General features: G+C 39.7%; 1 protein-coding gene across 1 annotated transcript in view; it reads left to right on the top strand.

Moving 5' to 3' along the window:
* Positions 1–26469, top strand: part of CCDC175 (coiled-coil domain containing 175) — a 77031-nt gene extending 50562 nt beyond the window's left edge. Inside the window, exons 15-20 of the mRNA XM_053601879.1 lie at positions 3832–3911; positions 5233–5385; positions 7642–7744; positions 18593–18636; positions 19564–19726; positions 26334–26469. Of these exons, the coding sequence (XP_053457854.1) occupies positions 3832–3911; positions 5233–5385; positions 7642–7744; positions 18593–18636; positions 19564–19726; positions 26334–26431 (641 nt within the window). The 3' untranslated portion in view covers positions 26432–26469. The remainder of the gene's footprint in view (positions 1–3831; positions 3912–5232; positions 5386–7641; positions 7745–18592; positions 18637–19563; positions 19727–26333) is intronic.
* The last annotated feature ends 292 nt before the right edge of the window (positions 26470–26761 follow it).

Here is a 26761-nt window from a genome sequence, read left to right as displayed (position 1 = left end):
TGTTACTTTTCTAACACAGGTGAGTGATCAACACAAGCCAATGATGAAACTCATCCAACTTTCCCCATCACCTTCATCCTCCATAGTCCCTAGTTGTTGACTCATTAAGGCAGTGATAGGTAAGAGCTTGTCTCAGAGCAGGACATTAAAACAGCAGGTGAAATTTGTCTGGAAGTATGTATACTCTGACCTCTATTTTGGAGTGTAATCATGCAGGCTTAACGTAAAATTTATTATTTTCTCCACAAAAATTGGGCGCGATCATCCAGCCTACACTCATGCTCCCAAGTTCACACACCCAGACTCATCCTAGAGGTCTTGCATTTGGGAAACAGATCATTATCCAAGGAGTCTGTGAAGTCTTTAAGCAGGAACAATGTCCAGAATTTGAATGCAAGAAGGGGCCTGGGAATCAGAAAGGCAGGACCCAAAGTTACTGAAGGTCTGGAATGGGAGCAAAGAACATCCACGGGGTGGAAGTGGGAATGCCCAGCGAGCAAAGATGAATAGGAAGAGAGAAATTAAAATCGTCTGTGTCAAAACAGGACATTCATATGCAAACCCAAAATGCTCAAATGTAAAGTACACATGTCTAAAATGGAATAGTAAGTATTGCTAAGGAAGGTAGTTTTTTCTTTGTTTGTGACAAGGTCTTACTCTATCTCTTGGGCTAGAGTATCATGGCATCACCATAGATCACATCAACCTCAGACTCCTGGGAACACAAGATCCTCCTGCCTCATCCATCTACATAACTGGGGCTTATAGGAGCCCACCACCACACCCAACTACTTAAAAAATTTTTTTTTGTAGAGACGGGAGGTCTCTCTCTTGCTCAGGCTGGTCTTGAACTCCTAGCCTCAAATAATCCTCCCACCTTGGCCTCCCATAGTGTTAAGATTACAGCTGTGAACCACCATGCCCAGCAGAAGGTAGATTAAGAAGAGAAGAGCATCACAGTAATAAATACCTAGGTAACCAGTCTGGTTCCCACTCCTCAGACTTTCCCCTTCTGTCAGGTTTTCATTTAGTCAACTCACACAAGTTTGTACCACTTTTACCCAGACTTAGAATTCGTTACCTTAGTCCTAATTTCCTACTTCCCTAACATCATCTAACCCTTCCTGTACCAGGGAAGTGAGAAACACTGAATCTAAGAATAAGCAATACCTCCCCATGCTAAATCTCTTAGTGTAAAGAAAAGAGAGAAAATACTGGAGACAGCGGAGAATAGAAGGGAAGACAAGAGAAAAGAAGGAAAGAAAGGAAGGAAGTTAAGAGCAGGAAAGTGTTCCTGCCACAGTCACACCCCCAGGGAGTGGAATGTGAGGGTTCAGTGTGCCTAACGCACAATGTGCGGCCTTTAGTTAAACCTGATGGATGAAGCACACGTCGTGTCTGTGCTCCCTCGTGGAACTTTACAGGAATGTGCATACAAGATTTTTAGGAAGATATAAACCTACATGTACTAAGAGACTGTCAGAGGAGACGTTTATTATCTGCTAATTTATTATCTGATAATAAGTATCAACAGATTTTGAGAAGGTGTAATTGGGTATTAGCAGAAAGAGGGCTATGAATACCAAGAGCCTGCAGAAAAGGAAACCATAAAGTTCTCTCCACAGAAGCTGGACGTGCCAAGCATTGGTGTACCCTGATACTGTGAAGGCTGACATGAGTTATGGGATAAAGATTGGTTGAACCTCTTTGTAAAACGCAGTTAGCCCTCTCAGTCAAATCCCCTCTGTGTGCAGCTTGCTGACAGACTAACATGCCTCAATGCTGGCAAAGACACTGGACCATATGGTTCCAAACTGCAAGATGTCAGCTATGGCTGAGGACAGAAGACAGAACCCCTTCTACTGCTCAGCTTCTCAAAGGCTGTCAGCCAGTTGTGTTAGGACTCCTGTGTAATCCCTATCCCCACCCTGAAGAAGGGGACTATTAAATTCCTCCTCTTAGGAAACAGAAAAGCCCCACAGCAGTGACATTTAAGAACCCCCTCCATAATGGCTGGTCTCTTCTTGATCACTAACAGTGAAGCCCCCCAGGTGAATGATATTTTAGGGTCTTACTTGTAAATGGGATTGGACAAAGATTACCAGATATCTCCTGAAGCGTCCAACATGGGAGCAACTGAAGCAGACTGAGCAAGAGCACGTAGCGGAAATATAGACAAATGTAAAGAACATAAGGATACTTTTTTTAATTTTTTAAATTTTTTTTTATTAAATCATAGCTGTGTACATTGATATAATCATGGGGCATCATTCACTAGCTTCGTAAGGATACTTTTAAGGGGTATTTTCTTAGAGAAATAAATATATTGCATTAAAAAAAATAGGAGTATGCTTAAAAGAAAGAACAGTCAGAGAATAAGAAGGAGTCCTTATACAGTAACAACTAAAAGGTGTAACAACTAAAATTTTAAAATCCAATAGGAAAATGATAAGAAAACAGAAGGAAATTTCTCTAAAAATTTTTCAACAAAAAATAAATGAGGACGAGAAGAAAAGAGTAAGAAAATTAAGACTATACAGAAATGACAAATATCTAATTAACAGAGAATCTAGAAAAAGAACAGAAAAAATTGAAAAGAATGAAATTATCAAATAACTAATACAGAAATATTTCTCATAACCACAGAATATGAGTTTCTAATTTGAAAAGTGTAAAACAATATTTTTTTAAAAAGACTAAGTCACATCACTGCAGAATTTCAGCGAGAAAAAGAGAAAGACATTAAAAGTTTCTAGAGAGAAAACACATCTCACACAAAAGATTAAAAATCAGAATGGTTTGAGACTTCTTAAAAGCAACATTATACTAGAATTTGGAAGACAGTGGCCTTCAAAATTCTGAGGGAAAATAATTTTCAACATTGGATATCACGCTAAACTGTCAATCAAGCACAAATAAAGAATATAGACATATTTAGATACATGAGATTTCAAAGTATTCATGTCATTTACTGTTTCTCATAGAATTTGCTTCAATAAATGAAAGGAATAAATGAAGAAAAAGAGGAAGATAAGATACTCTAGAAACAGGAGGTCCAACATAAGAAAAATGCAGGGCAGTGCCTGTGGCTCAAAGGAGTAGGGTGCCAGCCCCATATACAAAAGGTGGTGGGTTCAAACCCGGCCCTAGACAAAAACTGCAAAAAAAAAAAAAAAGGAAAAATGCAAAGAAAAGTCCTAAGAGTTCAGCTATAAAGTAGGCCCAAAGAAAAGAGGACTCCAGAAAGCATGGAACTGATAGGCTTGCAAATGTGTTTGACTTCCTGGAAAATAATATTCAGGAAGACTTCATAATTCTGCTGTAGATTCTGGTATGGATTAAGGACATCTACATGGAACACTGAGCAAATAAAAAAAGTGAGGCAATTTTTAACTCCAGGAAAAAAAAATTGTACAAAAAAGGGAATATAATCATACTATACCATTAGATCATCAAGGAATAACCCTTTGTCATATGATTTAAAAAGTGAAAATTTATTTTAACAAAACCATAACTTTATGTGGGGTTAGAGGGAGTAAATGTAGCAGGTGTGGGTGTGAGGGGGTATGTGGCTAGGAGCAAGCATGCTAAGTCCTCCTCTACTATATTAAGAAGTAAATAGAAAGTGTCTTAAAATGGTCAATCAAGAAATAGCCACATATGTATTTTTTTAAGAAAATTGAGCTTAATGGATGAATAAACAATGAAGAAAGAGTTTTAAAATGGTTGATTCTGAGGACTCAGACACAGTGTTGGTGAGCACATGACAGCTGGTTTTTGTTATAAGCCTAGTTTGAGGTAGTTGTTTATTTTTCTCTTTTCTTTTCATAGCACAAAAGCTGGAGGAAAATTTATTACAAAATTCCATTTCTCAGACTATGAGAGAATTTTCCAGATACATGAACGAAAAGGTAAAGGGTCAACACATGCATTCATTCTTCATTCTTTTATTGGAATAAAAGTACCCTGTTTCCCCGAAAATAAGACAGTGTCTTATTTTAAGGTGTGCTCCCAAAGATGTGCTAGGTCTTATTTTCAGGGGACATCTTATTTTTCCTGTAAGTAGGTCTTATTTTCGGAGGATGTCTTATTTTCGGGGAAACAGGGTATATACAGGCAGCAGTACTTACTTGGAATCATTGAATTTTCCATGAAAAGCAGCATTTGTTAAACATACCTTTTCAATGCCGATGTTTTAAGATTTTAGTCACAACTTACAGTCTACACATATGTGCAGAGAGAGAGACAGGCTGGAACTACTTAATGTGTAATGGTGGCCTCTGTTTTCTTATTTGTATGGAGTTGGCTAATTAAAAGTGGAAACATTCTTTGAGATGTACTGATATAAAAAGGTAACTTCAAATACGTCAGGGTGTAGAGAAATATGAAGGAGAAAATTACAAGTATAGTATATGTACAGTTCTCGTTTCTTACTAAGCATCTTAACTGCTGCTGCTGATTACACAAGAAATATCACATGATTTATATTAGTATGCTGAGAACTGAATCGAGAATTCAGTAAAGACAATAATAGAGAATTCTGAAAAATGAATAAAATAATATTTTTCCTTCTTCAAGAAATACAGTATTAAAGTACTCTAAAAGCCTCATTAAATTCCCCCCTCCTTTTCCGTTTTTGCCAGATATCAAACTATCAAACTACACTTGTCCTTTAGTATCTGTGGAAGATTGGTCCCTGGACTTGCAAGGACAGCAAAACCACAGATGCTTAAATCCTTTTTATAACAGGTGTAGGGTTTGCATATAACCGACAGATATCCTCCTATATACTTTAAACCATCTCTTGATTACTTAGGATAGCTAAGATAATGTCAATTCAACGTAATTAGTTGTTAGGCTGTAGTGGTTTTTATTTGTATTATTTTTATTGTTGTATCCTTTTTTATTGTTATTTTCTGAACCTTTTCTCATGTGTGGTTGATCAAACCCATGAGTGTGGAACCTGATGTTGCGGAGGGCTGAGTGTATATTTTATTTTGTGCAGTTGTCTCAGCATCTGGGTTTTTAACTTAGGGTCCGTGGAATGAGTTTTCATGAATCAGCTTTGGGTTGACAGGTTTTTCTAAGGAAAGATGGCCACAATCTCAGCTGGATGCTTCGGAAATTAATCGTGAATCCTGCTCTGCTCTGAAGGTGGTCTGGGGAGGTAAATGTCCTAGAGCCCTGCTCTTTGAATTCCAGGAGATAACTGTGGGTTTTATGTTTGAGCAGGAGAAAGTGAAGCAAGAATTAATGCAATTACGTGATCAAGAAAGGAAAAGAAATGAAAATCATTTTGAAATTCTAAAGAACCTAGAGAATGAAATCTACGTAAAAGACCAAAAATTAGAACTTTTGTTCCTGGAAAATAAAAGATTAAAAGAAGTAAGTTTAAGAACATTTCACTTTGCACAATGGTTTTGACTGATTGATTACTACAGTTATAAGGGAAAAGAAAGGAATAGTTCTCAAAAATTTTTAATGGAAAAATACTCAAATCATAAGTTTACAGCCCAATGAACACACCTGCGTAGCCAGCACCTAGATCAAGAAACAAAGCATTAACAGCATCCAGATGCCCTTTAAGTCCTTTCCAGTCACTGACCACCCCCACAGGGTAACACTATACTGACTGTAAACACCGCAGCCTGGCTTCGCATGTGTAGAATGATATAGAATACACTCTTTTTCTCAACACTATGTTTGTGAGGTTCATCTTTATTTTTAAGCATAGTGGTTAATTTTCCTTAGTTCTATCTAGTAGTCCATTGTATGACTCTACTACAGTTTTTTTTATTCACTCTGCTGTTGGATGTTTGGAGACATTGCAAATAATGCTGCAGTGAACATCCCACTACACATTTTTCGATGAACATCCACACGCATTTCTGTTGGGCACACATCTCCACGTTAGTACAGCTACCAGCCTCCCAAAGGAGCTGCTCCCACTTGCCGCTCCCGCCAGCAATGCGTCAGGGCACCAGTTACTCCACATTCTCACCCAAACTGTCCTTTTCAATTTACCCAGTGTGGTGGGGATGCAATGTTGCTCACTGGCATGCACTTTCCTAACGACTCCTGAAGCACACTCTGTTGGCCACTTGTGTGTCCTCCTTAGAGAAGGGGCTACTCAAGTCTTTCACTCATTTTCTTTTTTTAAATCAGGTTGTTTCTTTCGTCTAACTGTAGCTCTTTTGATACGAAGGGAGTTTGTTCATCCAACTCCTAAAGTCTCAACTTTATCTCAGAGCTCAGTGTCCTGAGCTCAGGAATCCACCCGCCTTAGCCTCCTGGAGTGCTAGGATTACAGGTGTGAGCCACCGCACCTAGTATGCCCCCTCACTTTAAACGCCCACTGAGTCCCAAGCACTGGGCAGGATGTAGTGAACACAGAGGCAAGTAAGACCCTGCCCCAGCCCTGGGGAAGTGCACAGTAGCTACAGAGCTGCACTCACTCGTATGAATGGATCAGTGCAATTCAGTATGTTATGAGCAACAATCTGAACAGGACATGTCCAGTGCCCAGAGCAGAGGGAACTCCCCACACTACATCAGACACCCCACTTGGGGGAGAAGCCTCCCAGGGAATCTTAGCACAGTGGCAGTATTTCCATGTGTAAGATGGGCAGGTCTCCTTAGCGACAGTGTGTTGAGTGGAAAGATCAGTGAGCCCTGGAGAAAAGATACTTTGAAGGAATGTGCTGTGGAAAAGGAGTGTCTAAAGGAAAACAGAGGGTGTGGGAGAGGCATGGAGGCTGGCTGAACTAGGCAGGTCTGCAGTGACTTGTATTCAAAGGAATGGTGCCTGGCATTTGGCTTAAGGTGGCTTTCACTTTAGTTGACAAGTGACAAGCCAGCAAACAAGCCGTGAAATGACTATAACACAAGATCAAATTTGATGAGTAGACTATTTCTCTCTTGAAACAGGACCATTGCCAACTTTATGTCCCAAAGCCCACACTGTCCAAATTCCCAAAGATTTTAGACATTCTGAGCATTGGGTGTCAGAACAGAAAGCCATGACTTTAATGCCTGAAGCCACCTGTCACAACTGTCACCACTGTCACCCAATTCAATAAGACATCTGACTTGAGTGAATAGTTCCATGAGGTCTCCTGACTCAATAAATTATCTCTTTGCAGTCTTAAGGCTAAACTCCCATCTGACACCATCACTGCTTTGTGATGTATAATCATGCACACATTTTGCACACGTAGGGGATATTAAGCACATGTTTACACACAGCATGCTCCATGTGGCATCAGCTGGGGCAACTTGAGGATAATTCGGCAGCTGGGAACTGAAACCATTTGGAGACTCACTTAATCATGTGTCTGAAGTTGATACTGGTTCTCATTGGAGACCATTGATGTATTTAAGCAGAACACATTTTCATTTTTTTTTATAGAAAATCATTCAGGATACCATGTTCCTTTTAATGCTGATATGATTAATAGGAAGCAGGACCCTTCCCCTTCTCCAGAACAGAAGCTTGGCATGGATCTTTTATTTACCACTGTTATCCCTGTACCTGGAACAGTGGGTATCACAGTGGAGGAATTTATATGTTTTTTGCTGAATGACTAAATGGATCTACAGTAACTGAGCTGCTAAAAGCAATCGCATGCTTTTAATTTTCAGCATATTATATACATGGAGAACAACATAGAGAAATGCACAAAAAGACGAGAAGACATCAGGCACTCTTCAAGCGACCTGTCATGGGACCTGATAGCTGGGCACAGTAAGTAATGTGTCACGGGCACTCTTGACATAGGAAGTCTTTTTGTTGTTTGAATCTGTTTTAATGACTTGTAGGCTATAAAATGCACTCATTTTAAGTTCAATGACTTTGACAAAGGTATGTCTCACCACAACCACTGCCCTCACAAATGAGGTATAGAACATTTTTATGACAGTGAAATTCCCTTTGAATCCCTTGCAGTTGATGTCACATCTCACCTCTGGTTCCTGAAAATCATTGGTCTGCTTTCTGTCACTAATAATTAGATATAAATGAAACAGTGAGCATGCATACTTTTTTTTGCAATGATTATTTTTATTTCAGAATATTAGAGGGTACACATGCTTTGTTTACATACTTTCTTTGTGTACAGATTGAGTCAAAGTTATTTTCTTAAATTTTGATTAAATCATAACTGTATACATTAATGCATTTATGGGGTACAATGTGTTAATTTGATATACAATGAGGAAAGCTTACATCAAACTTGTTAACATAACTGACACCTCACTTATTTGTTGTGGTAAGACATTTATACTCTACTCTTAATAGTTTTAAAATGTACCATTGCCTTATGCACAACAGATGAGGTCCCAGCAAATACCCTCCTTCCCGTCTTCTCTCCCTCCTCTTTCCTCTTTCTTTCTGGACTATTGTTTTTCTTTACCATTCATATGAAAGTGTTGGTGATTAAATATTGGTTTCATAATAGTAAATAAGTACATTGGATACTTTTTCTTCCATTCTTGAGATACTTTACTAAGAAGAATATGTTCCAGCTCCATCCAGGTAAACATAAAAGATGTGAAGTCTCCATCTTTTTTATGGCTGCATAGTATTCCATGGTGTACATATACCACAATTTGTTAATCCATTCGTGGGTCAATGGGTACTTGGGCTGTTTCCATGACTTGGCAATTATGAATTGGGCTGCAATGAACATTCTGGTGAATGTCTTTGTTGTAAGATGATTTTTTTGGTCATCCAGATATATACCCAGTACAGGAACTTCAGGATTGAATGGCAGGTCTACTTTTAGTTCCTTGAGTGTTCTCCAAACTTCTTTCCAAAAAGGACGTATTCGCTTGCATTCCCATCAGCAGGGTAGAAGTGTTTCCTTATCTCCACATCCACACCAACATCTGAAGTTTTAGGATTTTGTGATGTGTGCTAATCTTACTGGAGTTAGATGATATCTCAATATAGTTTTGATTTTCACTTCTCTGATGATTAAAGATAATGAACATTTTTTTAATGTGTTGGTAGCCCATGCCCCTGTCTTCATCAGAGAAGCTTCTGTTCAAGTCTCTTGCCCACATAGAAATAGGGTTATTTGTTCTTTTCTTATTGATTAGTTTGAGTTCTCTGTGGATTCTAGATATCAGACCCCTGTTGGAAACATAACCTGAAAATATCTTCTCCCATTCTGAAGGCTGTCTTCTTGCTTAACTTACTGTGCTCTTGGCCATGCAGAAGCTTTTTAGTTTGATCAAATTCCAGTAATATATGTTTGGTGTTGCTTGAATTGCCAGAGGGGTCCTCCTCATAAAAAATTCTCCCAGGCCAATTTCTTTAAGCATTTTCCCTGCACTCTCTTCTAGTATTTTTAGTCTTTCATATCTTAAGTTTAAATCTTTTATCCAGTGAGAATCAATTTTTGTTAATGGTGAAAGGTGAGGGTCCAGATTCAGTCTGCTACATGTTGCCAGCCAATTCACCCAGCACCATTTGTTGAACAGGGAATCTTTCCCCTAATTAATGCTTTTGATAAGCTTATCAAAGATCAAATGATGATAAGTGGCTGGGTTCATCTCTTGGTTCTAAATCCTGTTCCATATATCTACCTCTCTATTTTTGTGCCAGTACCAGGCTGTTTTGATCAGTATAGATTTATGGTATAGCCTGAAGTCTGGTAACGTTATAGTGTAGTATTACAGTAGTATAGTATAGTATAGTATAGTATAGTATAGTATAGTATAGTATAGTATAGTATAGTATAGTATAGTGTTTATAGTATAGCCTGAAGTCTGGTACATTATTTCTGAGTAATGTATTAGCTATGCAAGGATTTTTATGATTCCATATAAAATGAAGCACTATTTTTTCAAGCTCTTTAAAGTATGACATTGGTGCTTTAATAGGGATTGCATTAAATCTGTAGATTACTTTGGGTAATAGGGACATTTTAACAATGTTGATTCTTCCCAGCCATGAGCATGGTATGTTTTTCCATTTGTTAACATCTTCAGCTATTTCTTTTATCAGAGTTTCATAGTTCTCTTTATAGAGATCTTTCCTGTCCCTGTTAGGTAAATTCCCAGATATTTCATCTTCTTTGGTACTACTATAAAAGGAATAGAGTCCTTGACTATATTTTTAGCTTGACTATTGTTGGCATATATAGAAGCTACTGATATGTAAGTATTGATTTTATAACCTGAGACACTGCTGTATTCCTTGATCACGTCTAAGAGTTTTGTAGTTGTGTTCACAGGGTTTTCCAGGTATAAGATCATGTCATCCACAAAGAGTGAGAGTTTGCTCTCCTCTGACCCCATCAGGATAACTTGATCACCTTCTCTTCACCTTATTGTGATGGGTAAGACTTCCATTGCTATGTTGAACAGCAGTGGAGATGAAGGGCATCCTTGTCTAGTTTCAGATCTGAGTAGAAATGTTTTCAATTTTACTCCATTCAATATGTTACTGGCTGTGGATTTACTGTCAATGGCCTCTACCAGTTTAAGAAATGACCCATCTAAGCCCTATTTTCTTAAGTGTTCTGATCATGAAAGGATGCTGGATATTATGAAAAGCTTTTCTGCATCAATTGAGAGCATCATATGCTCTTTGTTTTTTATTTTATTTATGTGATGTATTATATTTATAGATTTACGTATGTTGAACTAACTTTGAAACCCTGGGATAAAGCCAACTTGATCATCAGGTATATAATTTTTGATGTGTTGCTGGATTCTGTTTGCTAGGATCTTATTGAGTATTTTTGCATCAATGTTCATTAATGATATTGGTCTATTGTTTTTTTTTCTTTCCTGGGTCCTTTCCTGGTTTGGGAATCAGGGTGATTGCTTCATAGAATGTGTTGGGAAGTATTCCTTCTTTTTTTATGTTTTGAAAAAGGTTATGTAATATAGGTACCAGTTCCTCTTTAAAGGTTTGGTAGAATTCTGATGTGACGCCATTTTGTCCTGGACTTTTCTTTTTTGGGAGATTTCGTATAGTTGATGCTATTTCAGTGCTGAATATAGGTCTATTCAAAATTTCTAAATCTTTCTGGCTGAGTCTAGAAAGGTGGCGTGCTTCTGGGTATTGGTCCATTTCCTTCAGATTTTCATATTTCTGAGAAGAGAGGTTTTTGTAGTAATCATAGAGGATTTTTTGAATTTCTGAGATGTCTGTTCTTATTTCTCTTTATCATTTCTGATTGATGATATTAGAGATTTTACTTTTCTGTTTCTGGTTAGGTTAGCCAAATGTTTATCAATTTCGTTAATTTGGTTTGGTTTGTTGGTTTTCAAAAAACCATTTTATTTTGTTGATCTTCTGAATGACTCTTTTGTTTTCAATTTCATTTAATTCTGCTGTAATTTTTGTTATTTCTTTTCTTCTGCTGGTTTGGTGTTGGAATTTTCTTCCTTTTCCAGTTGCTTGAAACTACACATTAAGTTGTTACCTTCCTCTCTCTCTGTTTTCTTGATAAAGCCATCTAATACTATAAATTTCCCTCTTAGTTCTGCCTTTGCAGCATCTCACAGGTTTTGATAATTCGTGTCTTCATTGTTATTTTTGTTCCAAAAATTTGCTGATTTCCTTCTTAATCTCATCTTTGACCCAGCTATCATTCAGCATAAGGTTGTTTACTTTCCATGGCTTCGTTTGAGTATGAAGATTCTTATTGCTGTTGACTTCAACTTTTATTCCGTGATGGTCCAAGAAGACACAAGGAATAATTTCTATTCTTTAAAATTTTTTGAGATTAGACTTGTATCCTAAGATATGATCTATTTTGGATGATGATCCATGGGCTGATGAGAAGAATGTACATTCAGTTTTGTTAGGATGAAATGTTCTATAGTTGTCTGTTAAGTCTATTTGTTCTGGGGACAAATTTAAGTCCATTATTTTTTTGTTTAGTTTTTTTTTGTGGAGGATCTATCCAGAACGGGTGTTAAAGTCTCCAACTGTTATAGTGCTGGAAGATACCAAATTGTTCATACAATTATTAGGGTTTGCTTTATAAATTGAGGAGCATTCTGGTAGGGTGCATAAATGTTAAATATCAAAGTCTCTTCATGTTGACTGTTTTCCTTGACAAATAAGTAGTGCCCATTCTTATCTTTTCTTATCTTTGTTGATTTAAAACCTATTGTATCTGCAAATAGAATTGCAGCCCCTGCTTTTTTCTGATTTCCATTTGTGTATACTATAGATGACCATCCCTTCACCCTGAGTCCTTTTTTATCTTTTAAGGTAAGATGAGACTCCTGTATCCAACAGATATCTGGCCTGAGATTTTTATATCCAGTCAGCCAATCTGTTCCTCTTTAGCAAACAATTTAAACTATTCACATTAATTGAGAGGACTGATAGGCGTGGCAACATTTTAGGTGTCATGTTTTTCATAGGTCCAGTGGGAGTTTGATTTTGTTTAATAATTTCTGGGTGAGTTTACTTTGGTGGTAGACCATTGTGCTGGTCATTATGGAAAACAGGTCTGAGAATAACCTGGAGATCTGGTTTAGTTATGACAAACTTCCTCAACATGTGTATGTCAGTGAGGTATTTGATTTCTCCATCACAAATGAAAGTCAGTTTAGCTGGATACAGAATCCTGGGCTGAAAATTGTTTTAATTTAGGAGATTGAAAGTCAATGACCATCCTCTTCTGAGAGATCTGCAATCATTCTAATATTTCTCCTTTTGTAGGTGATGCTTTTCTTATGTCTGACTGCTTGCAGAATTTTCTCCTGCATATTACCTTTGGCAGAGTTAATTACGATGTGCCTAAGAGATGCTTTATTTGGATTGAGTCTTACTGGGGTTCTGAAGCTATCTACTATCTGAATTTCTGTATCTCTTGCCATGCCTGGGAAATTCTCCTCCATTATATCTTGGAGTAGTGCCTTTAGGACCATCCTTTTCTCCTTCAGGAATTCCTATAAGATGAATGTTTGCTCTTTTGGAGTGATCCCACAACTCAGGGAATGATCAGTTCTTGTTCTCCACTTCTCTGCCTCTTTGTGTGATTGGGAGTGTTCAAAAGCTTTGTCTTCAACTTCAGAGATCCTTTCTTCTGCCAGCTCCACTCTATTACTGATGGATTCTACTTTATTGCAAAGCTCCTCAAATAACTTTCTCATTTCCTTAATCTCTGCTATTTCTTTTCTCATTATGTCCATATCCTGGGAGATTTTGTCTCGGAAGTCATTGATTTCTTAAGACAACTTTTTAACTACTCTTTGAATTTCAATTTCTAACTTTTCTTCCATTCTACTGATCTTTTTTGCCATCCATGTTCTGAATTCTATTTCTGGCATTTCAGCCATTTGTCTGTGAATGGCATCTTCTGTTTTATCTCCTTTGTCATTCCTTGGAGGAGTTAATCTACTCTGATTATTCATGATGCCAGAGTTCTTATTCTGGTTCCACCCCATGAGTATTTTCTGCAATTTGGCTATTTAAAGTGGTAGAGTGAGATTGGATTGGGAGCACTAGGAAGTAGAGTTAATCCTCCCCAATGAGCTGGGGCTTGTGACTGTGAGTTTTCCCCTACATTCTTACAAAGTTCCCTCTTAAAGAGTCAAAGTATTAGGCTGGAATCTGATCTGGGGAGAGATACAAGCATGTGTGGTGCCCCCACCAGTGATAGCTGGTGAAGAACTTTCAGTCCTTTCCCACTTTAAAACAACTGGCACTCAACGTTGGAGGGACCCCAGGTGGACGGCCCACACCTAGAGTTCTAAACAGATTGACCTAGACTGTACAATTACTGCTCAATAGGGAGAGCTGAAAGGGTCTCCAATATCCTGATAGTGAAAATCCACAAACAGTTCATTCCAACCAGCATACACAAGGGGATGGAGCCTGGTCCCCTCCAGTGGACCAATTCACTAGGAAAGATCACTAGCCATAGTCAGGACAAAGGCATCAACACCTCCACCCTTGTAAGTCCAAACTGGACCTCAGTTTACCCACCCTTGAAAGTCCAAACCTGGTATCAATGGCTCCAACCTTGAAAGTCTAAACTGGGTGCCAGTGGCTCTGCCCTTTAAAGTCCAAACCAGGCATCAGCACCCAGCCCTTAGAAGTCCAAACCAGGCACCTGCAGCTTCATCCTGGATAGTCCAAACCCGGTGACAGTGGCTCCACCCTTGAAAGTCTGAATGGGTTCAGCCCCCACCTCAAAGTCCCAACCAGGTGTCAGTGGCTCCACTCCCAAAAGCCCCAATGGGACTTCTACCTGTGGCAGTCCTAACTTGGCTTCAGAGGCTCCGCCCTTGAAAGTCCAAAGGGGCAGGTTTGCACTGCTGCAGGACAATATCATGATTGTTTCTCTCTCCCAAAGTCCTTCTCTTTCCAGCTCCCCTGCCTCTGCTCAAGTCGCTGATTCTACACTTCTATCAGTACAATGCCCAGACCTCCTAGGGAATGGCCACACACTCTGGGTTCTGCAGGGGGTAGACCTTCAGATCACCCGGCAAGGGAGTAGGGTGTACTGAAAGTTCAGTATTGCAGGGAGAGTATTTGTTTGGTTTTATGCTAGGCAGGATGATGCCTAGGCTCACAGGTGGGACCTCTCTGGGGGAGGATGCCCAATATTTTGCGGGTCTCACCCATCGGGTAAAATGAGAGGTTTTTTTTCCCCTGCTCACTTGTAGAGAGCCTGCGGAGAGCTTCTCACTTGGGGGGGGGGTCTCTTGTCCTCATGGTGCTGGGCTTTGTACCTGAAATTTATTCACTAGGATCCTCTTTCTTGGAGTCTCAGGTTGCCATAGCCAAGATGATGTGTACTTGTCTATCTTCTTTCCTATCTCAGCCTCCCTGCCTTCAGTTTCAGAGGCCAAATCTGTCCAGAATCTCTCCTTCTGTTCAGGAGCCTCTAGCTAAAGTTGCCTCTCATAGGCCGTCTTCTTCCTCCTCCTGAGTCAAAGTTATAAGTGTGTCCTTCGCCTGGATAGTGTAGTATGTGTTTTTGTGCCTGGCTTCTTTCACTCAGCAAAAGGTGTTTTTAAAATTCATCCGTGTAGCATTAGTTCCCTCCTTTGCAGCTGTACTGCAGTATTCTATTGCATGCATATGCTATATTTTGTTTATCCATTCACCAACTGAAGGATACTTGGAATGTTTCTAGATTCAGGTTATTAAGAAGGAAGCTGCTGTGAACATTTGTTAACAAGTGTTTTTGTGGGTGTTTCCATTTCTCTTGGGTAAATACTTATAGTGAAATTGGTTGGTTATATGGTTATTGTATGGTTAACTTTATAAGAAACTTTCATTCAAATTTGCCAAAGTGGTTGTACCAATTTCTTATCCCACTAGCGATGGATTTTTACCGTTTGCTCCAAGTCTTCACCAATACTTCAAATTGTTAACATTTTGTCATTTTAACAGCTATGTAATGGTACTTCATTGTGTTTTTAATTTGCATTTCTGTAATAACTAATGTTGAGTATTTTTGCATGTCTTTTTGGCATCTGTGTATCATCTTTTATAATGTTTCTTGATTGACCCAGTTAATCAAATATCACAAATGTAAGGGCTTAAAACAAAACAAGGCTTTGCTCACCACTTGGCAGCTTGATCAGAGCTTGGTGGAGACAACTTAATGTCTGCTTCACATGGTGTAAGCCAGGGCAACGTGAGGGCTGAGGAACCAGAATCATCTGCAGAGTCACTCATTCCCATGTCTGAGGTTAATTCCTGTTCTCTCAGTGGAGAACCTTGGCTGGGACACCTCCTTTCGGTCTCTCTGTGCAGCTGGTTGGCCTGCTGGGTTTCAAAAGCAAGTGTTCCAGGAGAAAGAAGTGGAAGTGCATGGCATTTTATGACCTAGCCCCCAAAATCAGAGAGTTACAACCACAACAGGCTGATGGTTGAGGTAGACACCCATGTACAAGGCGAGGGACCTAGACACCACCATGGTGGATGGAGTGTTGGCATCATGTTGGGAGGCATGTGGAAAAGAATACACTGTGGGGGCTATCTTTGAGAAATACAACCTGCTACTGCAGTGGTTCTTAACCTTCCTAATGCCATGACCCTTTGATACCGTTCCTCATGTTGTGGTGACCTCCAACCATAAAATTATTTTCGTTGCTACTCCATAACTGTAATTTTGCTACTGTTTTGAATCGTAATGTAAATATCTGATATGCAGGATGTATTTAGGTGACCCCTGTGAAAGGGTCGTTCGACCCCAGAGGGGTAGCAACCCACAGGTTGAGAACTGCTGTGCTACAGGTTAGTGGTTTTATCTGTAAGGAAGTGATACCTGTTATTTGTCCGTATTTGCCTTAGACCTTGAAGAAAAACACTGATAGGCCAGGATTATGGGTGATTTCCAGAAGAACCATTCCCTGTCAAAGACTGACTCTAACTCTGGCTTATTATATAGGAAAAGTATGTTGTGCACTAGTGGAATGGTCATCTCAGTGTAAATTCACCTGTAAGCCTCACTCGAAAAAATCCAGAGATGCCCTGCTCAATAGTGCCATAGTTTTATTTTGAGAACCTTTATTTCCTATAGCATTGTAAACTTTAAATGAAAGCTTTTTCCTTTTTTATTTCAAAATATTACAGGTATATGGATGTTTTGGTTGCATGGATTGCTTTTATGATGCTTGAGTCAGGGCTGTAAGTGTGCCCATGACCGGATAATGTTCACTGTGCCCTGCCCTGTACTTGATTGTCACTGAGGTGTCGTCCCTCTGTCCCCACGTGTGCTCATCAGTTAGCTCCAGTTTAACACCAGTACTCTGTGATATTCATTTTTCCATTCTTTACAGACTTCACTTGGGATGGTGATCTCCAATTCCACCCAGAAATCTTTTGTTTAATTTTTATCTTTTAATATTTCTTTAGTAATATAAATAAAAATCATTAAAAAAAGAAAATACAATCTAACATGTCTGGCAAGATCTTTTGCTTATTACTTGTTTGTGTTCTAATTATTAAGTTAAAATCTTTATATATTCCAGAAATGAGCCCTTCTTCAGTCTGAGGCTTAATTTTTCCTTTTCTTCATGGTGTCTCAAAAAGAGAAAAAGATTTTCATTTGGATAAAGTCCACTTTATCTATTTTATCTGTTTTGTCTTTTAAGGTTAGTACTATTTGCACCCTGCCAAAGATGCTTTTGCCTACCACAAAGTCTTGAGGATTTCCTTCTATAACATTTTTGGTTTTAGCTTTTATGTCTAAATCTCTGATTTGTTGCAATTGAACTTTTCCATATGTTTTGAGGTAAGGGTTGAATTCCGCTGTTTTCTCTTGTGCATACCTAGTTGTCCCAGAACCATTAAAAAAAAAAAAAAAGGACTATGTTTTTGCCTTTGTCTACCCTGAAAACTCTTTCAAAAATCAATTTTATGGGTCTGTTCTTTCATGCACATATTCTAAAAGTCTGAATATATACCAACACCACACTGCCTTGATCACTGTAGCTTCACGTGCAGTCTGGAAATCAGGTAATACAAGTTCTTCACCTTTGTGCTTCCCTTTTAAAGTTATTTTGGCTATTTCCATATAAATTTTAGAATCAGCTTACTAATCTACACACACACACACACACACAAATCTTGCTGGGATCTTTTTTTTTTTTCTTGCTGGGATCTTAATTGTGTTTGTGTTGAATCTGTAAATCAATTTTGGCAGAACTGACTTTTGAACAAAATTAAGTTTTCCGGTGTAAGAACACAGTATGTATCTCCGTTTATTCAGGTCTTCTTTAATTTCTCTCAATAAGACCTTACAGCTTTTAGTGTAGGATCAGGTGTCCACAGGACTACCCTTTAGCTGTAAAGATTAATAAGACTCAGAAGTTGTCATATGCACACACTCGTGATTACTGTGGTTATGGTGAAACATACGTGTGTAAAAGAAGCAAAAGGCACATAGGACAAAGTGCGGAGGAAATCAGGTGCGAACTCCCATCTGTCCCCTCCATGGGGTCACAGGGATGCACTTGGCTTCCCCGCAATGAGGTTACCACACATGCGAAGTGTTGCCAACTAGGGCCTCCCCTGGCTTGGCGTTCAGGGTATCCCCTGGGGAGGTGGTGTCGGTCACGTAGGCACACAATGCCTGTGTGACAAGCCTCGGCCACTCAGCCATCTACAGAGATGCTCAGATGCTGTTTCTCCTTCATGTTATGTGGTAACTTGCACTGATTACTTTTTGACTATTAAACCAATCTCCCATTCCTAGCATAAAGCCCACGTATTCGAAAGTTTGTATTGTTTTTGTCTATTTCTGGATTCAGTTTGTTAATCTTTGTGCAGATTTCTGTGCCTGTGTGTAAGGCAGCCCAGCTCTGCTTGTGCTGTGGTCTGGTAGGTGCCCCCCTCAGAAGAAAGCTTGGGGTTCACTGCCTCTGTTTCCCTTCTCTGAGTTGTCACAGTGCTGAGTGGCCTGAGAACATTTGTTTCATCTTTTTTAGGTATTTTTTTTCTGCTTGTTTGCTTTGGGAGGGCAAGTCCAATCCAGTTACTCTGTCATTATGGAAGTGGAAATTTTTGGATAAAAATAAATTTTTAAAAAACCCAAGAACAACATTACTTTTATAAAAATGTTCAAACTGTAACTGCTTTGTTTTCTAATCTCTATTTCAGCACAGTATGTAGATCTGTGGGCTGAATTTCAGGCCACAGTTAAGGTAAGTATCTGTGTTGCTTCATATTTCTGAAAATATTCACCTATCTAAGAAATGTGTGTGTGCGCACGTGTGTGTGTGCACGCGCGCGTGTGTGTCTGTGTGTGTGTGTGCGTGCATGCATACATAAGGCCAGGAGTTCAGAAGGGCAGGGGAGTAACAGAGCTGGTGTCACTACCACACACTAAAATGCGCCCTTTGTGCCAAAGGTCACTATGAAATCTTAATCCTTTGAGAAAATACCTCTCAGAAAGAGAAAGACACCCTTTTTCCCCACAAGGTCAAGTTGAACACACTCTGTTTTAGCACAAAGTTTTAACTGTCTGTTCTGAGCTCCATTTGCCTTCATGTTTTACCAGCCATGCAATTTCCCCACCTGCTCCCCACTTAAGAGCCAGGTAGGCTGGCGATGAAACCCTAAATCCTGGCTCTGTCACTTTCTACGTATTCAGAGTTTGCGTATAACCCTCGTTTAACCACTAACACACAGCATAAGGAGAGCGTTCACAATGTCTTTTTCAAATGAAGCTACTGAGGCCCAGAGATTGAAGTAACTTGCCCAAAATCAAACAGTTAATAAATTTATGGGAATTGGAAACTGCAGATCCTGCCTGATTCCAAAATTCTTTCCCTTCTGCAGTTGTGTGTGGCTCTGAGAGTGAGCTGACTTTTTATACCACCACCATATCCAGGTACAAATTTAAGCTCAGTGAGCATTCCATTGAACCTTCTCATTGACAATTAACTTTTGTGAGATCTATTGTAGAACTTTGGGCACTGGCTGTGTGTACAATACTTATTTTGTATGACTAATACCAGTTTTGTGTATATAATACATCCTATTCTGGACATGATCCACTCAGACAGAATATGTTTTTGTCTATTTTGTCGCAATTTATATTTATATCCCTTCAATACCACTTCTTTAAGGAACTGGTGGGTGAAGGTGAAAAGACCTTGGAAGACATAAAATATCTAATGAAGAAGCTGTGTGAAAGAGATGAAAAAATTGAGAGTATCAGTACCTGGCTAGAAGGGAATCTTGAAGAGTTGCATTTTCTCATGAGACAGGAATCACCAACGGACCATCTCGGTAAGCAGCAGTTCAAGGCCTTGGGTAACACAGGACTTCTGGCTATTTTGCTATAGAGCTGGTAACATCATAGGAAAATTAAATTATTTAGTTGTCACCAGAAACATCACAAATAGTCACCTAAACTTCAATATGCCTAGTACTCTGAGAGGGGGAAGCAGGTGGATCACCTGAGCTCATGAGTTCAAGACCAGCCTGCACCAGAGTGAGACCCCGTCTCTAAAAATAGCCAGGTATTGTGGCAGGTGCCTGTAGTCCCAGCTACTTGGGAGGCTGAGGCAAAGATAATTGCTTGAGCCCAAGAGTTTGAGGTTGCTGTGAGCTGTGACGCCACAGGACTATACCAAGGACAGCAAAGTGAGACTCTGTCTTAAATAAATAAATAAATAAACAAACTTCAATGCTCATGTGTGTATTATGATAGTATAGCAGTGTTAGCCAATTCTCTCTGTCACCTGAGAGAATTTTCTAATAACCAAATCTTAACTTCTTTATGATTTTTAAAAACTTCTTAGTTTAAGCATCTTTCAGTTTGCTCTTTAAAAATTCTTTTGCACACTTTCTTCTTAAACAGGAGAAATTGAACATAATTTTACCTTTTCCTCCTGAGCTGAGGTAGCATTAGAAACAGCAATGGCTGGATGTGGTGGCTCAGGCCTGTAATCCTGGCATTCTGGGAGGATCACTTGAGCTCAGGAGTTCGAGACCAGCCTGAACCATAGTGAGACCCCATCTTTGCTAAAAACAGAAAAACTAGCCAAGCATTGTGGCGGGCACCTACTTGAGAGGCTGAGGCCAGGGAATCACCAGAACCCAAGAGTTTGAGGTTGCTGTGAGCTATGACACCATAATACTCTACTCAGGGTGGCAAAGTGAGACTCTGTCTCAAAAAAGAAAAAAAAAAGAAAGAAAGAAAGAAAAAGAAAAGAGAACAAAAGAAAAGAAAAGAAAAAAGAAAGAAAAAAGAAGCAACTTTCACTGACTAACATTCCTTTTTTGCATGCTCTGAGTAGTGTCTTATTGATAATCCATGGAAAGTGGGGACCAGCAGTGTGAAAATGAAGGATGACCACCTGAATGAGAATAAGCAGGGGTTGTATTCTCAGAACTATAACAAGGTTCAATAAACTAGGTAGCTTACAAATAACAGAAGTTTATCTCTCACAGTTGGGGAGGCTAGGAAGTCCAAGGTCAAGGCAGCAGCAGACTCAGGGTCTGCTGAGGAACCCACTTTCTTGTTCATAGAATGGTCTTTCTCACTGCGTCCTCAATAAGGGGAAGGGCTGGCTGGTCCTCTGGGCTCTTCTTGGTAAAGGCACTAATCCCATGACCTGCTTGCCCTACCTCCTAACAGCATCACAGTGGGAATGAGGTTTCAACACATGAATTTTGTAGGGACAAATACTCAGTCTATAACAGCCACTGTCACTTGCTTTTTGCAGATACCCAAAGGCAGGCAGGGGAATGGCATAGCCTTATAGTAGAAAAAAAGGAGGGAAGTTTGAAGTGAGCCCTGAGCATATCCTATGTGATCCATTAATGAGCATCCGTGGTCTTCTGCAGTCAGTCCTGTGTTAGGAGCAGGGGCAAGACGGAGGGGAGCTGCCAGTCACTGACCTGGTCCTGCCTGCTCTGGGCCTGCGGCTGCAGAAGTGTGGGTCAGGGTTCTGGTGTGAGGTGTGATCTAGCCACTGTCACTGTGTGCATTCAGTCTCTCTGCAAGGGGTTTTTATTCTTACTTTTATTTTTCACTTTAAAATGTTGTTCAGAATAAAGTAATGGTTTCTCTGAAAACAAACCCTAGTAAAAATAAATACTAGGACAATACATTAAATGTGCCAGTCATTTTTTTCCCCATCCAAATGGCATGGTCATTTAATTAAATTTTAAGTACATTTGATAGGCAATCAGTTTAGGGAACTAAACTGTCCCTTAGTAAACTAAACTGTCCCTTAGTAAAACTGCACTTGTTCCAGACAAAGAACTGCATTTTTATTCAAACTACTGCAAATATGAAAAGTGTAAACAATCTCTTTCTCTCTGTCTCTCTCCCACACACACACTCACCCTTTTACATATCTGTATATCCACCACTGAACATTGTTAAATCTTACCATTTATTTATTTAGAATATTTTCCCCTAAGAAATAGACCTGATAGATACAATCAAAGCCCCTCCTATACTGCTCTCCAACTCCACCCCCCCCCTTCCATCCCCTTTCATTTCCTAGAAGGGTAAATAGTACTTTTATGGAGGGTTTTCACCCCCAGGTGCCTGCTGGAAGAAGCTCAAGGCTGTCCCTCCTGACACCCCCTCCTGGTTGGAGATACACAAACCCCCCTCCTCGCCTCACTCCAGCTGCAAACCAAGCCCTGCTGTCTCACTCTTGGGGGTTTCTCTCCCTCTTTGTTTGGGCCTCCTTTTTTCCCTGGCCTGCTGACAAGTTGAGCTCTGCATTGAAAAGAGAATTTTTTATTCGGTCCCCACACTTCTCAGTGATTTATATTACACTCCAAGAAGGGTTTTCAAATTGTCCAGTCTACTCACTTTTTCCAGAAACCAAAGTTAAGAATTCAATCTTCAAGTGAAATTATTTACCATCAGCAGTGATAGTGCTTTAAGGTAGCCTCCTGCATTAATGTTGTCGCCTCTGTGAGCCTTTGCCCAGAACACCGCCCTCTGCTGATCACTGGGTTGGCTTCATATGGTTCTTCAGAAGGAATCTGAAAATGTCACCTCTTCAGACACACCTTACAAGAATCCCTAATCTAAATTACGTCCTCCTCTGTTATTGTCTATCATAGGACGGTATTTCTTTCCTTATGAGTATTTGTTACAATGAGTGGTTATTTCATTCCTGTTTACTTAGTTCTGCTTCATGAAAGAAGAGAGCATTTTGGACTGTGCACCGTTTCTTTCCTGAGTACAGCACAGCACCTCACACATAATGGCACAGTAAGGAAAGTGATAGAATAATGAATGTTTACTTTCCAGACTTTCCCATCTGGACAGTCCAATGAGTCAACCTCTTCCCCTTTAAGAGACAGAGTTGCTGGGTCTACCCCTAGACCCAGAGTTGCTGGGTCTAGCCCTAGTTGCTGGGTCTAGCTCGGTTCTCACAGGGAGCCCACACAGCAATAGCTCTGACCTCAGCAGAGCTCTCTCCTGCTTATGCAACTGCAATCAAAGGCGATACCCTGATAACTGGCTAAGATGTAGACGCTCAATCAGAGATTCTAGATTAAGCAACTGATAATCTCCAAAGTGGGGCATGATGATCAATCCAATACAAGGGAAATGCATGCTAAAATATCTGTTTAAATTAAATTGTTGTCATCCTTTTAAATTCCTATTTTTGTCTATGTTTTATCTATGTCTATGTTTACAGATCTGTCTATCTGTAATTTATGAATTGGGATACATGATATACCCCAATGGAGGGTTGGGGTGGAGGGTTAAGGGAAGTTGGAGACCACAGCCCTAGAGATCACCCATGATCAAGATTTCTGTTCAGGCTATATCATTAGTATAGTCAAACCACAGACTTTGAAGAAAGTTTGTAGATTGTAGAGAACTGTAGCAAAATAGAAGCTTGGAGCACTGCAGTTTTGAACTCCTCCCCATATTCTCAGTTGCCTCCCATTTTCCCGGTTGTTAAGAATGTTATAAAGATTGTGTATAGTGGTGGTGGTGGTGGTGGTGGTGGTGGGGTGGTTGGTATACTATGACCTGGGACCAAACCAGCCTCCTTCCTGTTTTGGTAGGGCCCAGAACTAGAGATGGGTTTTTTATTTTTAAATGGAGAGAAATCAAAATAATAATATTTCATGACATCAGAAAATTATACGAAATTCAACTTCTGTGTCCATAAAGTTTTATTGATACACAGCTATGCTCACACACTGCACATGACCTTTTTGTGTTACAATGACAGACTAGCTATAACAGAGACCACATAACCTGCTAAGCCTAAAATATTTAACTGGCCTTTACAGAGAAAAATTGCCAACCCCTGAACTACAGTGTTGACACTGGTGTCATGTCCTCACAGAGTTGGGTGAGGTCTGCTGGCAACATGGCAAAGCCCGAGGGTCACACAGGCTAAGACATAAAAGAGAACAAAGGCTGACTTCTTTGTTCCCGGCCACACAACAAAGAATAAATAATTAAACAATAAACAAAGGGGGAAAAATAAAATTTTTATTCAAAATGAAAAGAATGCACTTAATTTATGAAGCAATATATATTCTTGCCAAAAAAATTATTTTCAGTCAATAGATTATTTACCAGAAGCATTTCAATGTAAAAAGCAGTACTATTAATAACCACTAATATGTTAATAATTGGGTGAGCTGATACTTAAAATTTCTCCATTTTTTAGGCTCCATCTCATTTTCATTATTAACACTAAATTGTACAAGTATTTACTGTCTATTCTGTGCCAACCGCTGCATTAGACACTTGGGCTGCAATTGTGGATGAAACAGATATAGTCCCTGCCTAAGGGGAACTCACCGTCTAACATGGGAGATGGCAAACTTTTCCTATAAAAGGCCAGATAATAAATGCTTTTGGCTTTGCCAGCCATAGGGTCTCAGTAGCAACTACTCTACTGGCCATTGTAACAGAATTGGCCATTAGGCTGCAACTTGTCCATCCCTGGTATAGCAGGAGAAATCTGGTATTGTACAAATCTATATAAAATCCCAGGTGTACTCAAGGTGAGGCATGGAAGTATGAGAGAGGGAGACTTAACCTGGTTAAGGAATCAGGGGGAAGATCTCTGACCAAGAAACTGAGCCGAGGCCTGAAGGAAGGTTTCTGGCTACCCATCACCCTACCTCCGCTCTGGGAGCCCTGGCACCACATGGGCTTTGGAGCCAGGTAGCCCTGGACTCAAATCTCAGCTCTGCTTCTTATATGTTAATCTCCACTTCTCTGTTTCCCCAGTTGTAAAATGCCGCTGATAACAGGAGTTGTAAAATACAAAACCAGACCCATATTAGGCACTCATCAGATCCCTGAAAGCTACTACCCTCCTGGGGAGGTAACATTGAAGTTTGGCCTCTTGAATTCCTTGGCCTTCTCTGGGCCACCTGTCATATCCCAGCTTTTGAGCATTCCTTCTTGAATTGCTTCTGGAGGAGCCCTGATCGCTCCCAGCTCTGTAGCCCGCTCCTGTCCCCTTCTGGCCACAAGGCCTCACTGCAGCTCCTTCAGTATCACAACAGGAGCTTTGCTAATGTTGGGCTCCTGTAAACCCAGCTCTGGGGCAGATGCTACAGTGACAAAGTTGAATAAAACTCAGTCTCTGATCTTAAAGCCCATATCCTGTGAGAAACAGACAAGAGATTGGAACACAGTGGATTCCTCCTGGCAGGTGGCTAGGAGAGGTGAAGCTGTAAGGCCCCGCGGGTGTGACACAGGTACATCTCACTAAGGAGCGGTACAGACCTGAGACAGAGCCCCGCAGGAGCTGCACTTGGCGGGGCTGTGTGGAGATATGCTCAGGGAACCAAGGGCAAGGGTGGGGCACAGGCCTGTCAGGAGGCTGGATGCCAGACGACTTCATCCTGAAAGCTAAGATTGTTGCTTTTTGCTTTTCTTTTTTGTAAATAAAAGGTAAATAAATTGATTCTGAGTGTATACCTAAACCAAAGTGTAAGGATTAGTTTTTCTTAACCTCCAGAAGCAGAGATATCTAAACACACTCATTAAGTCTCTATCTCTGAGGGGTTTAAACACAAAAATACAATAGGACCAATTTCTTCTACCTCTAATGAGTCTAACCATTCTTAAGCAAATAGAACTTGCTGATTCTGTGAAACATTTCTTCCAGGTTGTAGATTCACAGCAGGTAACCCTTAGACTTTCCATAAGGCCTCCAGCAGATGACCTCTGGTCTTTTACAACATGGCAGATTTTCAGATTAGGGATACTGAACTGGTAAATATAATGGAACTATTTCAAAATCTGAAATAAAAAAAAATCTGGAAACACTTCTGGTCTCAAGCACTTTCGGATATAGGATACTCAGTCTGTGTCTTAACATTCAAATTGCCTATTCAGAACTGGTTGGTAAAATAATTAGCATACACTGTAGCAGTTAAAACAGTAATGTGGTCTAAGGACCCACTCAACACCTAACAAAGCTAAGACAAGGGTTGTTTTGGTGTCTTTTTAATGATCATGTTTTAGCAACATTAGCAAAAATAGTAGTTATGAATTGTTTTGAGTCTTGTTCTTATGCAAAGCAAATTAAAAATGTAGATGTGTATTAAGTATTCCTGAAAGTCTTTGCCTCTGAGTACTTGTAATCATAATTTCCTGCATAATTTCTCCTGTATGTATGTATATATATAAATTTTGTTTTTCCTGCTAACATAGGCCATCTGAGATGATTTAAATGGCTGCAAATGTAGTGGGATCAGAAAATATCATCCTGGTACATGATGACACCTGCCCCATCTCCCCTCCCACCCCAATCATACAATTATCTACTTAAGGATTCTTTGGGCAACTCAAGAATTTTAATGAACATTAAAAACCACCCAAACCTGTATGAAATATAGATAGAATTTTTACATTTTATTTTTATTTCTACAGCAGAGAAGAAACAAATTCGTACCCGAAGAGGAATCTGTTTCTCAGTAGCTGTGTGTACTGGGAAAAAGAGAGTAACAAAGAATAAGTTTACAAAATAGCTCAAGAATACAGCTGCTGTGAATTCGAAAGGCATAAACAAAACTACAGGAAAAGTGAGTGAACTTACTTTTGCATTTTGCTACTTTAATAGGAATCTTAAATGTCTGAGGTTTAACTAATTCGCCCAACCTCAGGTAGCGGAATCAGTAAATAAACTTCTAAACAATACAAGTGCACAAACCTGATCAGGTTATTAGGTTAAATGCTAAAAAGTTTATTTTGCTTCCCTGGTTGTGCCCATGAGTCTCTTGAAGCCTTCAGAGGCATGAATAACATAGTATATCTATCACAAGCCCACCGCAGGGAATTGTCTGTATACTGTATATGTT

Source organism: Nycticebus coucang, chromosome 9 (assembly GCF_027406575.1).
Source record: "Nycticebus coucang isolate mNycCou1 chromosome 9, mNycCou1.pri, whole genome shotgun sequence".
NCBI lineage: Eukaryota > Metazoa > Chordata > Mammalia > Primates > Lorisidae > Nycticebus > Nycticebus coucang.
Note: the sequence above shows the minus strand (reverse complement) of the source record. Positions and strands in the feature narration are given on the sequence as shown.